General features: G+C 40.8%; 2 protein-coding genes and 1 pseudogene across 2 annotated transcripts; 1 reads left to right on the top strand and 2 right to left on the bottom strand.

Annotated features, from left to right (window-relative positions):
- Positions 1-2,608: 2,608 nt before the first annotated feature.
- LOC135347371 (uncharacterized) lies at positions 2,609-4,440 on the top strand. The gene is made up of 3 exons (XM_064545340.1): positions 2,609-2,901; positions 3,162-3,377; positions 3,573-4,440. The coding sequence occupies exons 1-3, from the start codon at positions 2,705-2,707 to the stop codon at positions 3,703-3,705; spliced, it is 546 nt and encodes a 181-aa protein (XP_064401410.1). The 5' UTR covers positions 2,609-2,704; the 3' UTR covers positions 3,706-4,440.
- Positions 4,441-7,541: 3,101 nt separating this feature from the next.
- On the bottom strand, positions 7,542-9,750 carry LOC135348138 (uncharacterized; annotated as a pseudogene).
- Positions 9,751-9,822: 72 nt separating this feature from the next.
- On the bottom strand, positions 9,823-12,941 carry LOC135347369 (solute carrier family 15 member 4-like). Its single transcript, XM_064545338.1, has one exon. It carries the CDS (start codon positions 12,528-12,530, stop codon positions 11,400-11,402), a length of 1,131 nt encoding a protein of 376 aa, XP_064401408.1. The 5' UTR covers positions 12,531-12,941; the 3' UTR covers positions 9,823-11,399.
- Between the last annotated feature and the right edge of the window lie 913 nt (positions 12,942-13,854).

Below are 13,854 nucleotides of genomic sequence, written 5' to 3'. Positions count from 1 at the left end.
ATCTAAAAGCAGTCAGGTGATAGACTCAAGTGTGCTATAATAATCACGTATCACTAGCAAACTATAGGGATACACTAGTCTAGCTGCCGGTTCTCATTGTAAGCGTGGGAGGAAGAGAACCATCTGGTGACTCGGTCATAAAATTTTGGACCCCCCCATGTTTAGGCCCCCCGGGCCTAGAATGTTAACAGTTTAGGCCCCCCAGGGGTCCAAAATGTTAACATTCTAGGCCCCCACTGTGAGATTAGGCCCCCCCTCTTCTGCTATCCTTTCTGCACGATAGAACGAAGTCAAAGAAATATGGTAAGGTTAGCTCTATTAGTTGACAAAGCAAAGCAGACTGCATGCATGCAAAGACTCTGTATCAAAGTAGCAAAAATGTTTGCATTATTATTCTATCATGGAATTCAAAGTGAAGGAAGATTTACCTTTCAAGTTACTCATGCTTTACCTATAAGAGTTTTATGCTTTCAAATTGATGCAGCTCTGCAATGTTGGATCTGCCTGTAAGACAATCGATGTTGTTGCATAGCTATCGCCATATTTGCAACTTCGTGCTTACTTTCTCAGCCAAATTTCAGGACAAAAAAGTATAAAACACACAATTTCAGTGCAAAGACAACAATTCATATCTTCCTCCATGTTTTCCTATACATAGAAGATGTAAATTGTTATGGGGATGCTCCAATAGCATCACTGGCTCAGCTCTCAAGTAATGTGGAATCACAGATAGAAGTCAAGAGAGAAACTGTTGTATCATGGTGGAATCACAATAGCAGTTTCCTTTCGGGACAAGGGTAATCTTGGACAGTCCTGACCAATTCGGGACAGTTGGCACCTATGTGCTTCGTGCTGCATGAGGCCTGATTCATAGAATGACACGGTGCAGTGTGATAGCTGTGAGACCAGTGGTATACTACTGTACATGCATGAAATGTGTGTGTGTGAGGAGAGCTGCATTCAGTAACTGGCACTGCATAGACTGTGAAGACCATAGAAGACTGTATTGGTGTATTTTGAGAATGCACTGTCACATAATGTTACCGCTGTTGCGCTGTTAATGGGGGGCCTAAAATTTTAAGAGGGGGCCTAAAATGTTAAAATTCTAGGTCCGGGGGGGCCCAATCTCATGGGGGCCTAAAATTTTATGACTCCGGTACACCTGTCCCAGGCCGAGTTTTCGCTTTTATAACGGTTAGGCGAACAACTAGGCCTGGTACTAGTTGTCTGGTCTGCGCATGCGTCAAATTTTCATTGTATACATTTGTATTTGTGGTCGGCAAAAACATTTCGAAATTTTTACACAGAAAATGCACAGAGTGAGTACACAAAAGATGCACATAGGGAGCTGCTTCACAAAGGCCTAGGGAGTTGCCAGTTGTGCTACAGCACGATTACAGTGACCCAGGGAAACTTCAGGATGATTGAATGCCTTCAAATTACGTTTCAAGCAGGCTGCTGGACTTCTCTGATTCTAGGCCCCAACTCGTAACTCAGTTAAATTTTGCTTGAGAAAACGTAGATTCTCTTGATGTCTCTGAGCTACCCAGCAACGCTCGAATGAGCAGATCATACTCCAGTCCTGTGAGTATAGGACAATATTAAAAGAAACCAAAGACGGTTAAACCCTTACCTCAAACTGTCCAGTCTCGTCCGTTAGTATAGCCAAGAGGAGCACTGTTGGGATAGCTGGATAAGCCATTGCTCCTGTACAGAGAAGTAGACATTCTAAATACGTGTAGATCTACACATATTAAATTTCTCGTATTAAACAGGTTATAGTGTCATTGTCGACGAGCTGATGATGGCAGCACCAAGTTCTCTAGCTCACACTCTTCACTTGATCCACCATATTAATGATGAAACTATATAGTTGCCAAACATGAACAAGACTTGATAGCATAGCCATAGGGCCCACACAAAAATATCTGACCTTAACAAGCTTGACAAAGCTTTATACCTCTTCCCTTGTTGTTCAGTCTTCAGAATAAGCTTCAGAGAAGAGAGAAGCTTCAGCTAAGAGCCATTCCAATCGATTCCAATAATGATAAAACGGGAACTGACTTCTAGTACACGATAGTACACGAATATAAATGTCACGAAAGTGAACGAGAATATCCATTCGTCAGAATCTGACGAACGACTGACGCATGCGCAGACAACTAGTACCAGGCCTAGTTGTTCGCCTAACCGTTATAAAAGCGAAAACTCGGCCTGGGATCGAGGCTAATAGAGTTAATTATCATTGATGTATCTCCACGCGTGTTGAATGAAATGCGGCCAAGCCTGACATCCCGAAAACAAAGTCTGCACAAACCATGTCGTCACTGCTATAAACTTTAATAAAATTCCTTTTGATCACGTTGTTATGCAATAAGTGTTGCATAACATAACGACGTAGATAAGTTCAAATCCGCACGACAAATTACAACGGTTATACTGTCAAAAATATGAATAATCGTTTTCGAATACTCAAGGCTAGGATTTACAGCCAGCTAGCCTCGATTCCAGGCCGCAGGGTAAAGCGAAGGGCTGGAGTCGAGGGTAACAGTGCGTAAATGTTTCAATCGAGGCCAGGGCTTAGCGACAACCGTTAGCCTCGACACCAGTCCGGTCTCGAGGCTAGACAACCGTTCCATCTAATGACGACCTTGACCTGAAAAAGTAGGTGTGGCACACTAAACTTCCACTAAACCTGTACCCAATGGCAACTCAGAGTATCTCCTCTTCTCCTGCTCACCAGGCGATATTCGCTCAAGAAAAGCTTGAAAGAATATATCTACAAACTTATGGATACCTTAGACCGTACAAAGGTGCTATAGAGCTAGCTCAAGAAGTCCTTGTGTGGAAGAAACCGATTGCGTCAGCTCTGCTCTACATTGTCGTACATTGGATGTTTGTGTAAGCACATGTGGAGTGGGGTACTCGACACAGAAGTATGTCCCACTACCTTGTCCGTGTGGGTAGTGTCCACACTCCATAGTGTTACCAAGGGCATGTAAAAAAAGAGAGGGCAGATAGTCACTTGCATGCCCTTCTTCTTTTATACGCCCTTGGTGTTACTGTAATTGACCTCCCTTGTATACTTAAAGGTACTGGGCTACAGATAGGTTAAGCTGTGTAATACTGTACTGTCTAAATCTTGTTATCGTACTTTTCAGCCTTTATGTCAAGTCATCTTCTACTCTGATTACTGCTACTGGCAACTTTATCTTCTGGGGGTTGCTAGGCGACGTGCTATGGAGGGCCGCATCCAAGGATGGATTCCACAGTGGTAACGATGGCAACACTGCCGAGAGGCGAGGGGGGCGTCAGGAAAGTGTGGGTGTGGCTCCGAGACTAGAGAGTGCACTGATGCAGAGCCTTAAACCAAGAGGGTAAATTCAATTTCTAAATCTGTCTGCTAGTATGCTATGCATGAAAAATATTGCTTAGTGTCCTCACACACTTTTTGTACATGTAGTCAATTTTGAGCATGGTATCCAAATTAAGAATTTGAAGTCAATAATGATCTACATGAGCCTAGGGTTGTGTGTGTATAATTTTATAAGCTAATTCCGCTCTATTTGCAGACCTGGAGAGTTTCCACCCTTTGAGGTGATATGTGTGTGGGTGGCGGAGGCTGTCATGTGGGTGGACAACATCTGGCTAGCCCTACGTCACTGGAGTCTTCACGAGCCTATCTTTGTGAGTCAAGACTCCTAAGGCCACAGGTATAGTAGTCTGTTGGTGAGTTTGTTTGTCTGTTTCAGTGGCGGAGCCAGAGAACCCATGGAACCCCCTTTCACACAAGAACACACTGGAGATCAACTTACCAAGCTAGCAACTCAGCTTGAATGATCACCATTTGTAGTTACTAGGCTGATTCCATAAAATTGATATGTGGGCAGGGCTCTCTAATGCGCATGCTCATTGCTTAGGAATTTTTTTTTTTTTTTTAGCTGTTTTGGAACTCCCTCTCAACATTCCTGGATCCGCCACTGTGTTTGTTTGTTTGTCATGAGTATCTCTACTCACCTGGATGCCATAGCGCTGCGTTTGGAGCATAGATAGCCTTCACACAACAATATCTTGCTTTAAATAGTGGTAGATTTCGATGTAAAAGTGTCATTGTCTATAAAAGCTAGCAAAAGCTAATTGAACTTGCACGTGGCAGCTAGCAAACTACACGCGGCCTTTATTCGAGATACCCTACGTATTTACAGCTGAGTTGATCCCGTACCAAGAACAATGGAACAGGGTCACTACAGCTAGAATTGTGACTTGTTTGTTTTCCCTGGCCCTGTTAGCTGACTCTGGGATCCATGCAGGAGCCATACTCCAGGCTTTCACAGTGTCAGTGCATAGATATCTATGTGCCACTAAAACCCTGTTCTCTAATGTTTCAGCATGCCTCCAGTCTGGTTTAGTTTTATTGTTCCTCAGTTTCTGTGCTATGACAGTTAACTACAGATCACGATCATTCAAGCTGAGTTGCTAGCTTGGTAAGTTGATCTCCAGTGTGTTCTTGTGTGAAAGGGGGTTCCATGGGTTCTCTGGATCCGCCACTGAAAAACAAACCAACCAACAGACTACTATACCCGTGGCCTTAGGAGTCTTGACTCACAAAGATAGGCTCGTGAAGACTCCAGTGACGTAGGGCTAGCCAGATGTTGTCCACCCACATGACAGCCTCCGCCAGCCACACACATATCACCTCAAAGGGTGGAAACTCTCCAGGTCTGCAAACAGAGCGGAATTAGCTTATAAAATTATACACACCCTAACCTAGGCTTCATGTAGATCATTACTGACTTCGGATAAACATGCAGATATATAATTTGGATCTCTATGCTCAAAATTGACTAATGGCATTACGTGTAGCTCATCTACAAAAAGTGTGTGAGGACACTAAGAAATATTTTTCATGCATAGCATGAAAAGTGTGGGTGTGGCTCCGAGACTAGAGAGTGCACTGATGCAGAGCCTTAAACCATAGATACACGAAAGAAAGGAATAGGCAACGCCCCACGTGATGCTAGGTAAATGCAGTGTGTGATGTCACACCCTCTGGTTGGAGGCGAGTTGCGCTCAAGAAAGTACACAATGATCCCTATATCTGCTTATTTTTCTCGTAGGGGGCCTAAAAGAGAAATTCAAAGCAATCATGCATCATGCACACATACACCCAGCACTACTGATAGCTACAGCTGCTATGTTAGTGCCGAGCTTTCTTTTATTCAGCTTGATTTGTGTGAAAAAACACCGATTTGTCAGTTTATGTACCTATATCTCCAATATGAAATAATTTTATAACATGTACGTTTCACAGAATTAAAGTGTGTTTATAACTGCATGGAACAAAACATATTTTCCAGCTCTTAATGCAGTGAAGTCGTAGCAGCACCATGAAACGTTTGTCCGAAGTCCAGAAAGTTTGCGTACCTCTCCTGCTCTTACTGTACATGGTAATCTAGTTTGAAGTGTTCTAAGACACAGTTTAGGTATTAGAAAGTGGAACACAAGTATCTTTATCTGTATTGTGTGATCGAAGAGATGGCATTTGAAGGACTTGGGAACAGACCTGTTATGGTTTGTAGAGTGTACTGACACCCCCTTTGGAGCTCACTTTCTCATCACTTTGCATATAGTAGCTCTAAAAGATTAATAGCCTATGTCTAAGTGTATCTGGTGTCTCCTCAAGAGCACAGTTTGCTATAATACTACAAACTATTAATATCTTTACTGACATTTTGAGTGCACACACCCCTTTTTGCTCATTACACGCCCCTTTTTAGCAACTCGCCATCCCAACGGAAATGCTGGGTGTTGCCTATCCCTTTCTTTCGTGTATCTATGCTTAAACCAAGAGGGTAAATTCAATTTCTAAATCTGTCTGCTAGTATGCTATAATATGCATGAACACTTATAGCCTCTATCCCAGGCGGAGTTTTCGCTTTTATAACGGTTAGGCAGTTGTTTGCCTAACCGTTATAAAAGCGAAAACTCGGCCTGGGATCGAGGCTAGAACACTTAGTGTCCTCACACTTTTTGTAGATGAACTACATGTAATTCATCTACACCACGACATGGGGAAAGATCGTCTTATTGAGTGAAAGTAGAAAAAGGTTGTCTATGGAACTAACTGGTGTTTTGCTTAAAGTTCCCCAAATTCAATAATTATTACATCATTGTGATAAGTATAACACTCGGTATAATTATTTTGTAACAGTACCTAAAGTATCTCCTCTATAAAAAGTAAAACATGCCAAGAGGCGTTTGCACAACAATCGCATTCCCCTAACGTTTAGCCGATGGAAAACTAGGTTGTCGGTGACTCTGAAGAGACTCTTGCAAGTTACTACACTTCTCACATTCCGGGCCCCGCTAGCATAAAAGCATACCTCCATTACAATAGTGTCAATGCAGAATACTCACTATACCTCTACAAAACATCTACATCATTTCAATGGTATATAAATCAAGGACAATCATCAAAGACAATCGCACTCTTTCCCAGACGATTGTTCTTTGAGCAGAGTGGATCTATATTCAGTGAGCTTATATGAAGCCTCAAGGTCCTAAGGGTTTGTACAATACGATGATTTCTATGAGAAATGGTATATGTAGCAGAGCAAACAGAATAGACGGCCCGGCACGAAAGTTCTTTTCATCGTCTTTTCATGAGCAAATCGACTGCAAAAGACAAAACCATCATGCATGTAACATGTACACAGGTATACAGTAGACTCTCGCTATTCCGGCTCTCTGAAGTACGGCCACCTCGATATACCGGCCATTTGGTTTGGCACGGAATGCTACCTCTATGTTTACTGCACAAAACTCACCCTGAAGTACGGCCACTCGCTATTCCGTTTACCGGCCAGTGCTGGCTGTCCCAAATAACGTTTTCAATGTAATTTTATAATTATGTGTATTACGGCCGGATATGATATTTTGGGTGTGGTTTAGTAAATAAAATTGGATTACACTTAAATAGAGAGCAGAATGATTATTATCTTTCATTATCCTCGAGACAAGAACTGCAAATCAGTGATTAGATTCGAGGTAAGCTCGTTTTTAAGCCGCGGCTAATTATCTGAAGTACGGCCACCTCGCTATTCCGGCCAAGCTGCATGGTCCCAAGGGTGGCCGGATTAACGAGAGTCTACTGTAGTTATTTTGTTGGTATATATTAAAGTTGTATTTCATAGCATTTTTAATTACTTGCATTTGGTTTCAATGAGCATTTTCCAATTATCCGGGAGTACAAGTTTACTCTCATTCACACAGAAATTAATACCCCGCGAAAATATGTTGGTATAATTATATATGCATGATTACTCTGGGCTAATGGCATTGTATCTCTTACGCTGATACTCTCAGCAAGTCCATTTGCTGCATTGATACCTCCTATCACAATACCCTATACATATAATATGAAAGAAAGATCAATTAATTTATTATATATAGGCATAAGAACCATTCATGGTTATATGTGCATGATTATACACTCACTCGAACACTTTCAGGACTCTGGTTGTTAGCTATGGCCACCAAATTCACCCAGACAAGAGGGTATAGCTTCCTATCAATAGCACCATCCCTATCAGATACAATGGTAGCAGTAGTGTCCGTTGCTTTCCTCTGCAGATAGGAGGACAATCCACACATTCCTCACCACTTGACAACGGTATCCAATGACACTCTCCACTAATTGATACATTGGCATTTATACAGGCATTGCTTGCAGTGGAGTACACATCTTGAGGGAGTACCAATAAGCTTTGAATGCCGGCTATACAAAATGATTTCCGTTTAAATTTTCAACTTCCTCAGAATCAGTTGATTGATGATGAGAAATACTGAGGCAAATATTTTGTAAAGGAAGAGCTAAAGAACAGGAAAACACATCGAGCACTAGCCTCGATTCCAAGCCGCTGAGAAAGACGGCCTGGTATACACTGTTTACGCATGCGCCAGAATTACCCAGAATCTGGGTAATCGTAAATTGCAGTATATTTATCAGTATTCTTATTCCGCATTAGTTTGTAAAACATTGATATCTGTTTCATTTATAATGATGTCATTGAAAAAAGAAATCTAGTCCAAGCTGTGTAATGGCTGCTGCCTTCTCTTCTGCTCTCGTGTACGCGTTATCCTGTGTTGGAAAACCAGGTCTAGTCTTGAGAGACAAGCAGTTGGAGGCGTTGAAGTGTCTGTACGCTGGTGTTTATGTGGGTACCGTACAGACCGGCTATGGCAAGTCCCAGAGCAAGTCCATCTGCTTTCCAGACACTCCCTTTCTTGATTGATGTGAAGCTTGACAGGACCAGTGCACCTCTCTCTGAAAGAAGTGTTGTGATGGTGATTTCTCTTCTTGTTTCTCTGAGTGAAGCCATCTTCAAAGTGTTGGTGTGTCTGTTCGACGTCCAGTGCCATTCTCTCTGGAAGGAAGTATTGTTGTGACATTTGCCGAAAATTGGTCACAGAGTAAGTACGTGGTATCTGATCCGATCGAGAACTGTGTGGCCTGAATGTGTTTACAATCCGAGGGACTTATGTGTATCCGATCCGAGGGACTTGTTGCTTGAGTGTGTATTAATGGATAGTGCTTTCAATGGTAAATCTATTGTGTAAATCAATAAGTAGTCCTCACATTATGTTACGTCACAGCCACTGTACTTATCCACATTTATTAATTTTTTTACCCACAGGTTTAACTAATTTCTTATGAGATTAACTTGTCGCCTGAGTGTGTATCTGATCCGAGCCTCAAGTTAATGAATAAATCTACAGAGCTGATGTTTTACTTAGCTGTCTCTGTCTACAGTATATACAGAGAGGTAGCCTCTTCTTTTTCTGTTCTTTATCACAATAACTGTTTTAACGTTCAATGAGATAAAATACGGTAAATAATAAATTAATTGTCCACCCACGCGCCAACAGTAAATACCAGGCCCACTATTCAAGGGGCTGGAGTCGAGGCTAATCGAGCACCTGTTCTGAGGATTCGTTTTCACCTTCAATTACAAACGACAAACACCGGTGCTTGCTAGTAGATTTCTCGGTGCAAAATGGGCAAAATTCATCAACGTAGCAGCTGAAATTAAAGTGGTAAGCAATTTCTGTGTACGTTCGATCGCCAAAATCCAACTCAACATCCATGTGTGCACGATTATTTAAGAGAGTAGGCCAACTTGGGGGAGTATTATCCAAAGCTAAATGTTTTCGTAGACTTGAGTGGTTGTTTTGAAAGCGATCCGGATGGTGGATGGACTGTACTCAGTGCATGGATCATAAGGTATGGCCTGCCAATCTGTTACCAAGAAATATCCTGCAATTGTCATTGAAATACCAACGAAAGCTCCCATCTGTGTACTGATATTGATTCTTTGTAACAAGACCCTGTAGAGAAGCATATAGAATATTGATTTATTATGGATTGTTATGCAAATTCATTAGCACAAAAGAATGATTTTTAGTGTTGATTGGAGTCAGGTTTAGCATAACTCTCAAAAGCACATTTTCATTAGAAAAAAGATAGTTAGTCTGATTCAGCGCATATACAATTTAGCTTTAATTACAATTTCGTTAAAATTCGCTAAATTAGTACCTGTTTACATTGAGCATCTTAGTTGACAACAAGTTAATTACTTACAGTAAGATGGAGCCTAGAATGCTTGAGATAGCCACCCCCAAGAAGACGTAGGAAGATGTGTTCAGAGAGAACCCAAATGAATCACTTAGAATTGGATTCATTATGGCCTCAAAATATGCCCATTTCAGTATTTGTACGAACGATAGCAAGTGCATACTTACAATGAACAAATATTGCTAGAAATTAGTATAATTATAGGCTCTGCATGACATAGGATTGACAGTGCAATTGTGTGTGTTTTCAATTATTGCACAGATTTTGACTGAGTCTCGTATAATTATAATGCTCTGTATGGCTATAATGCTTTCGATATGCACTTGCATTGGTATAATGCTATGAATATTTGCAGTGCGTCCAGGCTTGGTCGAACTTGAGTTGTTTTTTGAGCAGACACAAAGCTCATGACAATTAGTTCTGTTCCATTACTCTCTCCACGGAAGAGAAAACAGAACAAGATTAACAATGTAACTCCAAAAGCTACATTGAACCAACCAATGGATTGATACTGCTCATTAGAAAATATTACTGAAACACCTGCAGAATGAGTATTAAGAAGTATAATGTCGGATTGAAATTGGTATCAACAGAGTAGTTGCCGATCTATAGGCTTTTGGATGTTACTGCTTATACTAGGACCAACGACAAATCCAACGCTGTATCCAATAGAGTAGACTGAATATAGGAAGTTACGAGTTTTCACCACTTTTTAACCCTGAGTATGATAATCGACTATTACAAAAAATACCAGAATTAATCAGATATCCAAACACCAGCATAGATACTACTGAATATACAAACCATATATATAGCATAGATACTACTGAATACAAACCAGGCAATAAAACTAGTGATATTGGAAGATGAAGCATCAGGCATCTGATCCAGGCCTAGTTGTAGTGAGGTAACCAAGCATGCTACTGCAGCTACTACAAAGAGACTCCCACCTATGCAATACAAGACACTCACAACATACACGTAATGAGTAATGTCATGCAGGAACTAGGGTGAAGGCACTAGAAAGCAAACTTATGAGGAATAACAGTATAAAACTGTATTTCATCACTCTGTAGTTTCCCAGCTTAGCGTCGGCTAGCCATCATCCTGAGAAAACAGATCCCAACAAACCAAACACAAGTGCATGGGATAGTAATCAACCATTTCTGAATTACAAAATTGAGATTTGCAAGTTGTTGATGGAGCATATGAAACACTGATATACAGGATATAGTCAACAGCATAATCCAGACCAGAACAAGAAAGGCCCCTTGGAATAGAACCACCTCACTCTGTACTTGTACTTGCAGCCATTCCTTGATATCAAAGAGCTGCCTCCATTCGTCGTAGAGTTAGTTGTCATAACAGACACAGGGTTGCTAAAACACTTATACTGTGCATTCACACTTTCTATTGGATTGCATTGTAGTCCCCATGGAGATACACCTGTAAATGCTGAGCATAGTTCTAGTGTAATCAGTCATTATAAAAAGGAGACTATAGATTTCTCCCAAATGGTTATGAATCATTATCATGTTGCTATTAATCGCGTACTTTCAGTATATTCTTACTAAAATCCATAATACAAGCACGAAGATTATCAAAGGTGTCCATTGACAATTAATATCATAATATTGATTATGTGCATGTGTAAACACTGTATGTTTAAAATATTATAACAGTGAAACGTTGTACATAAACTAAGCATGCATACAATTGTTCTGAACATACATGATCGACAAACACATAATATGAATAACAGTAGTCAGTGCTGAGCTGACAAATATCGATCATAGACCTCCTCCACCACTCTGTGTGCATTGTAGTCCTCGTCTCTAACTCTCCTCTTGTACCAGTGAGCCAGGAGGCAGTACAGGATGAATCCAAGCAGACTGATGCCTACTCTAACCCCATATATTGTTAATGTGTTTTTCGGTGGAAAAATCTCGCCAATAACAAGAGATGAGAATAACACCAACACCATACATCCTCCAAACAATCCTCTCGTGTTGTATGGAGCTTGAGCACAAACTAACTCCATCACGGTACTAGCAAGGAACATTGTGAGCACACCAGTAGAAATTGAATTCAAAACGATTGTAACATATTTGGCAACTAATTTATCACCGTAATTGTTTTGTACTAGTTCCAGAATTAGAAACACAACACTGAGAGTTGTAATGAAGAGAGAAATTATCCCAATTCTTCTAAGAATGCTGGGAAGTTTATTACGTATCACTGGGTATAGCACAAACTCATAAAAGACAGTCCAAACCATACCACACCACAAATGGTGATACGTGAATAAAGCCAGAAGCCTTGAAACATAATGCTTCCAATCTGGGGGATAAACACTAGCATAGTTTAGTGGATGGAAGAATGCAAGCGAGCACCCGAGAAGCCATAGAGTTAAGCAGAGGGGCAACAAATGTAGGATGGTTTTCACATCTTCAACTTGCTCTGTAGTGAATGGTCCACCGTATCTCGACTTTCCCAGGTCTATTCTTGAAGGTACGTCTTCCTCCCAGTATGTGAGAGCACTGCGATTGAGGGGAGCTTTATGCTTGGCAGCAAACTTGAGAACATGGTAGATGGTTTTGAAGGACTGAGGTGACTTTGGCTCAATTATCAGCCATTTTTTAGCTAGGAGAAAGTCAAGAACAAGAACAACACTCGTGCACAAAGGTGACAGCAAACTGTACAGTTGGACAACCCAGTATGATGAACGACTGATACACAAAACATCTGATATAATGGGCAAATCGACAACAAAAGGGATCCAAATACCAGCATAGATACAGAATGCAAACCAGGCAATAAAACTAGTGATATTGGAAGATGAAGCATGAGGCATTTGATCCAGGCCTAGACTAGTTGTAGTGAGGTAACAAAGCATGCTACTGCAGCTACTAGAAAGAGAATCCCACCTATGCAATACAAGACACTCACAACATATACATAATGAGTAATGTTAGGAACTAGGGTGAAGGCACTAGAAAACAAACAAAGGAAGAATAACAGTACAAAACTGTATTTCATCACTCTGTAGTTCCCCAGCTTAGCGTCGGCTAGCCATCCTGAGAAAACAGTTCCAAACAAACCAAACACAATTGGGATAGCAGGTAGCCATTTTGAAATGACAAATTTTACATCAGATCGTTGACGGAACACAGAAGACACTGATACACAGGATATAGTCAACAGCATAACCCAGACCAGAACAAGAAAGGCTCCCTTGGAATAGAACCACCTCACTCTGTACTTGCACTTGCAGCCATTCCTTGATACCAGAGGACTGCCTCCGTTCGTATAGTTAGTTCGTCTCATAACAGATAATTATACACAAGTTTGTACATGCAGCGACTGTTGCTAAACACTAAAGATACTGTAACTATAATTATAGGCAGTAACTGAGAGCGATATCTATTGGCAACAGTTTATAATGGATTGCAATCCTGAGTGCACTATTCTTGCAGACACAAACCTGTAAGCTTACAATCTAAAGTTTACAGTGCAACAACCAAAGAGAGTAGATTTTTTTTTTTTGTACACATTTTTTACATTTTGTGGCATATCTTCTAAAGTAAAAATGATATGATCTATTTGAGTGCAGGTACTGAAAGTTCAACTATTGGCGCTTCCATTGGACCACCACCTGTTACATCATATGACATCATCAGTATAAAATGGCTGTCTGAAGATGTGTACTTCCGAAAATATGTTAGGAATAAAAGTAGCTTATTTGTTTGAGTTAAGATCTGAAATTTGTTGTGTATGTACCTGAGTATATTGCTCATCTTTTGAGCTTCAACAGAAGTCTGGGCTACTAGTAAGTTCTGAGAAATACTGCATTTTGTTGTTTTTTGGTGGCAAATATGTTAGGAATACAACTTTAGATTTTATATTAGTTAAGGTCTGATTTTTGAGCAGCATGTACTACAATAGTGTACTTTTCATCTGTACTAACTTACAGGAGTTAGGCTAGCCTCTTCTTTGCTAGAGCGGCCCATCTTGTCAAAAACAGTGCTTTTTATGACTTTTGGGGCGATTTGGCTACGTAGTAAGCTCAATTGCCACGCCCCTGTGACACGGAATGACCAGCACCAACTGTGTATTTGCAAGTAGACATCGCATGACCTTTGGATGTAGCAGATAACAACAAGATGATTTGTGATGTCACAAATCAATGAATATCATTGCATACGTCAGCAAAAGTAGCA

This window comes from Halichondria panicea, chromosome 14 (assembly GCF_963675165.1).
Source record: "Halichondria panicea chromosome 14, odHalPani1.1, whole genome shotgun sequence".
NCBI classification, from domain to species: Eukaryota; Metazoa; Porifera; class Demospongiae; order Suberitida; family Halichondriidae; genus Halichondria; species Halichondria panicea.
The sequence above is the reverse complement of the archived record's forward strand: the minus strand, read 5'-3'. Positions and strand labels throughout refer to the sequence as shown.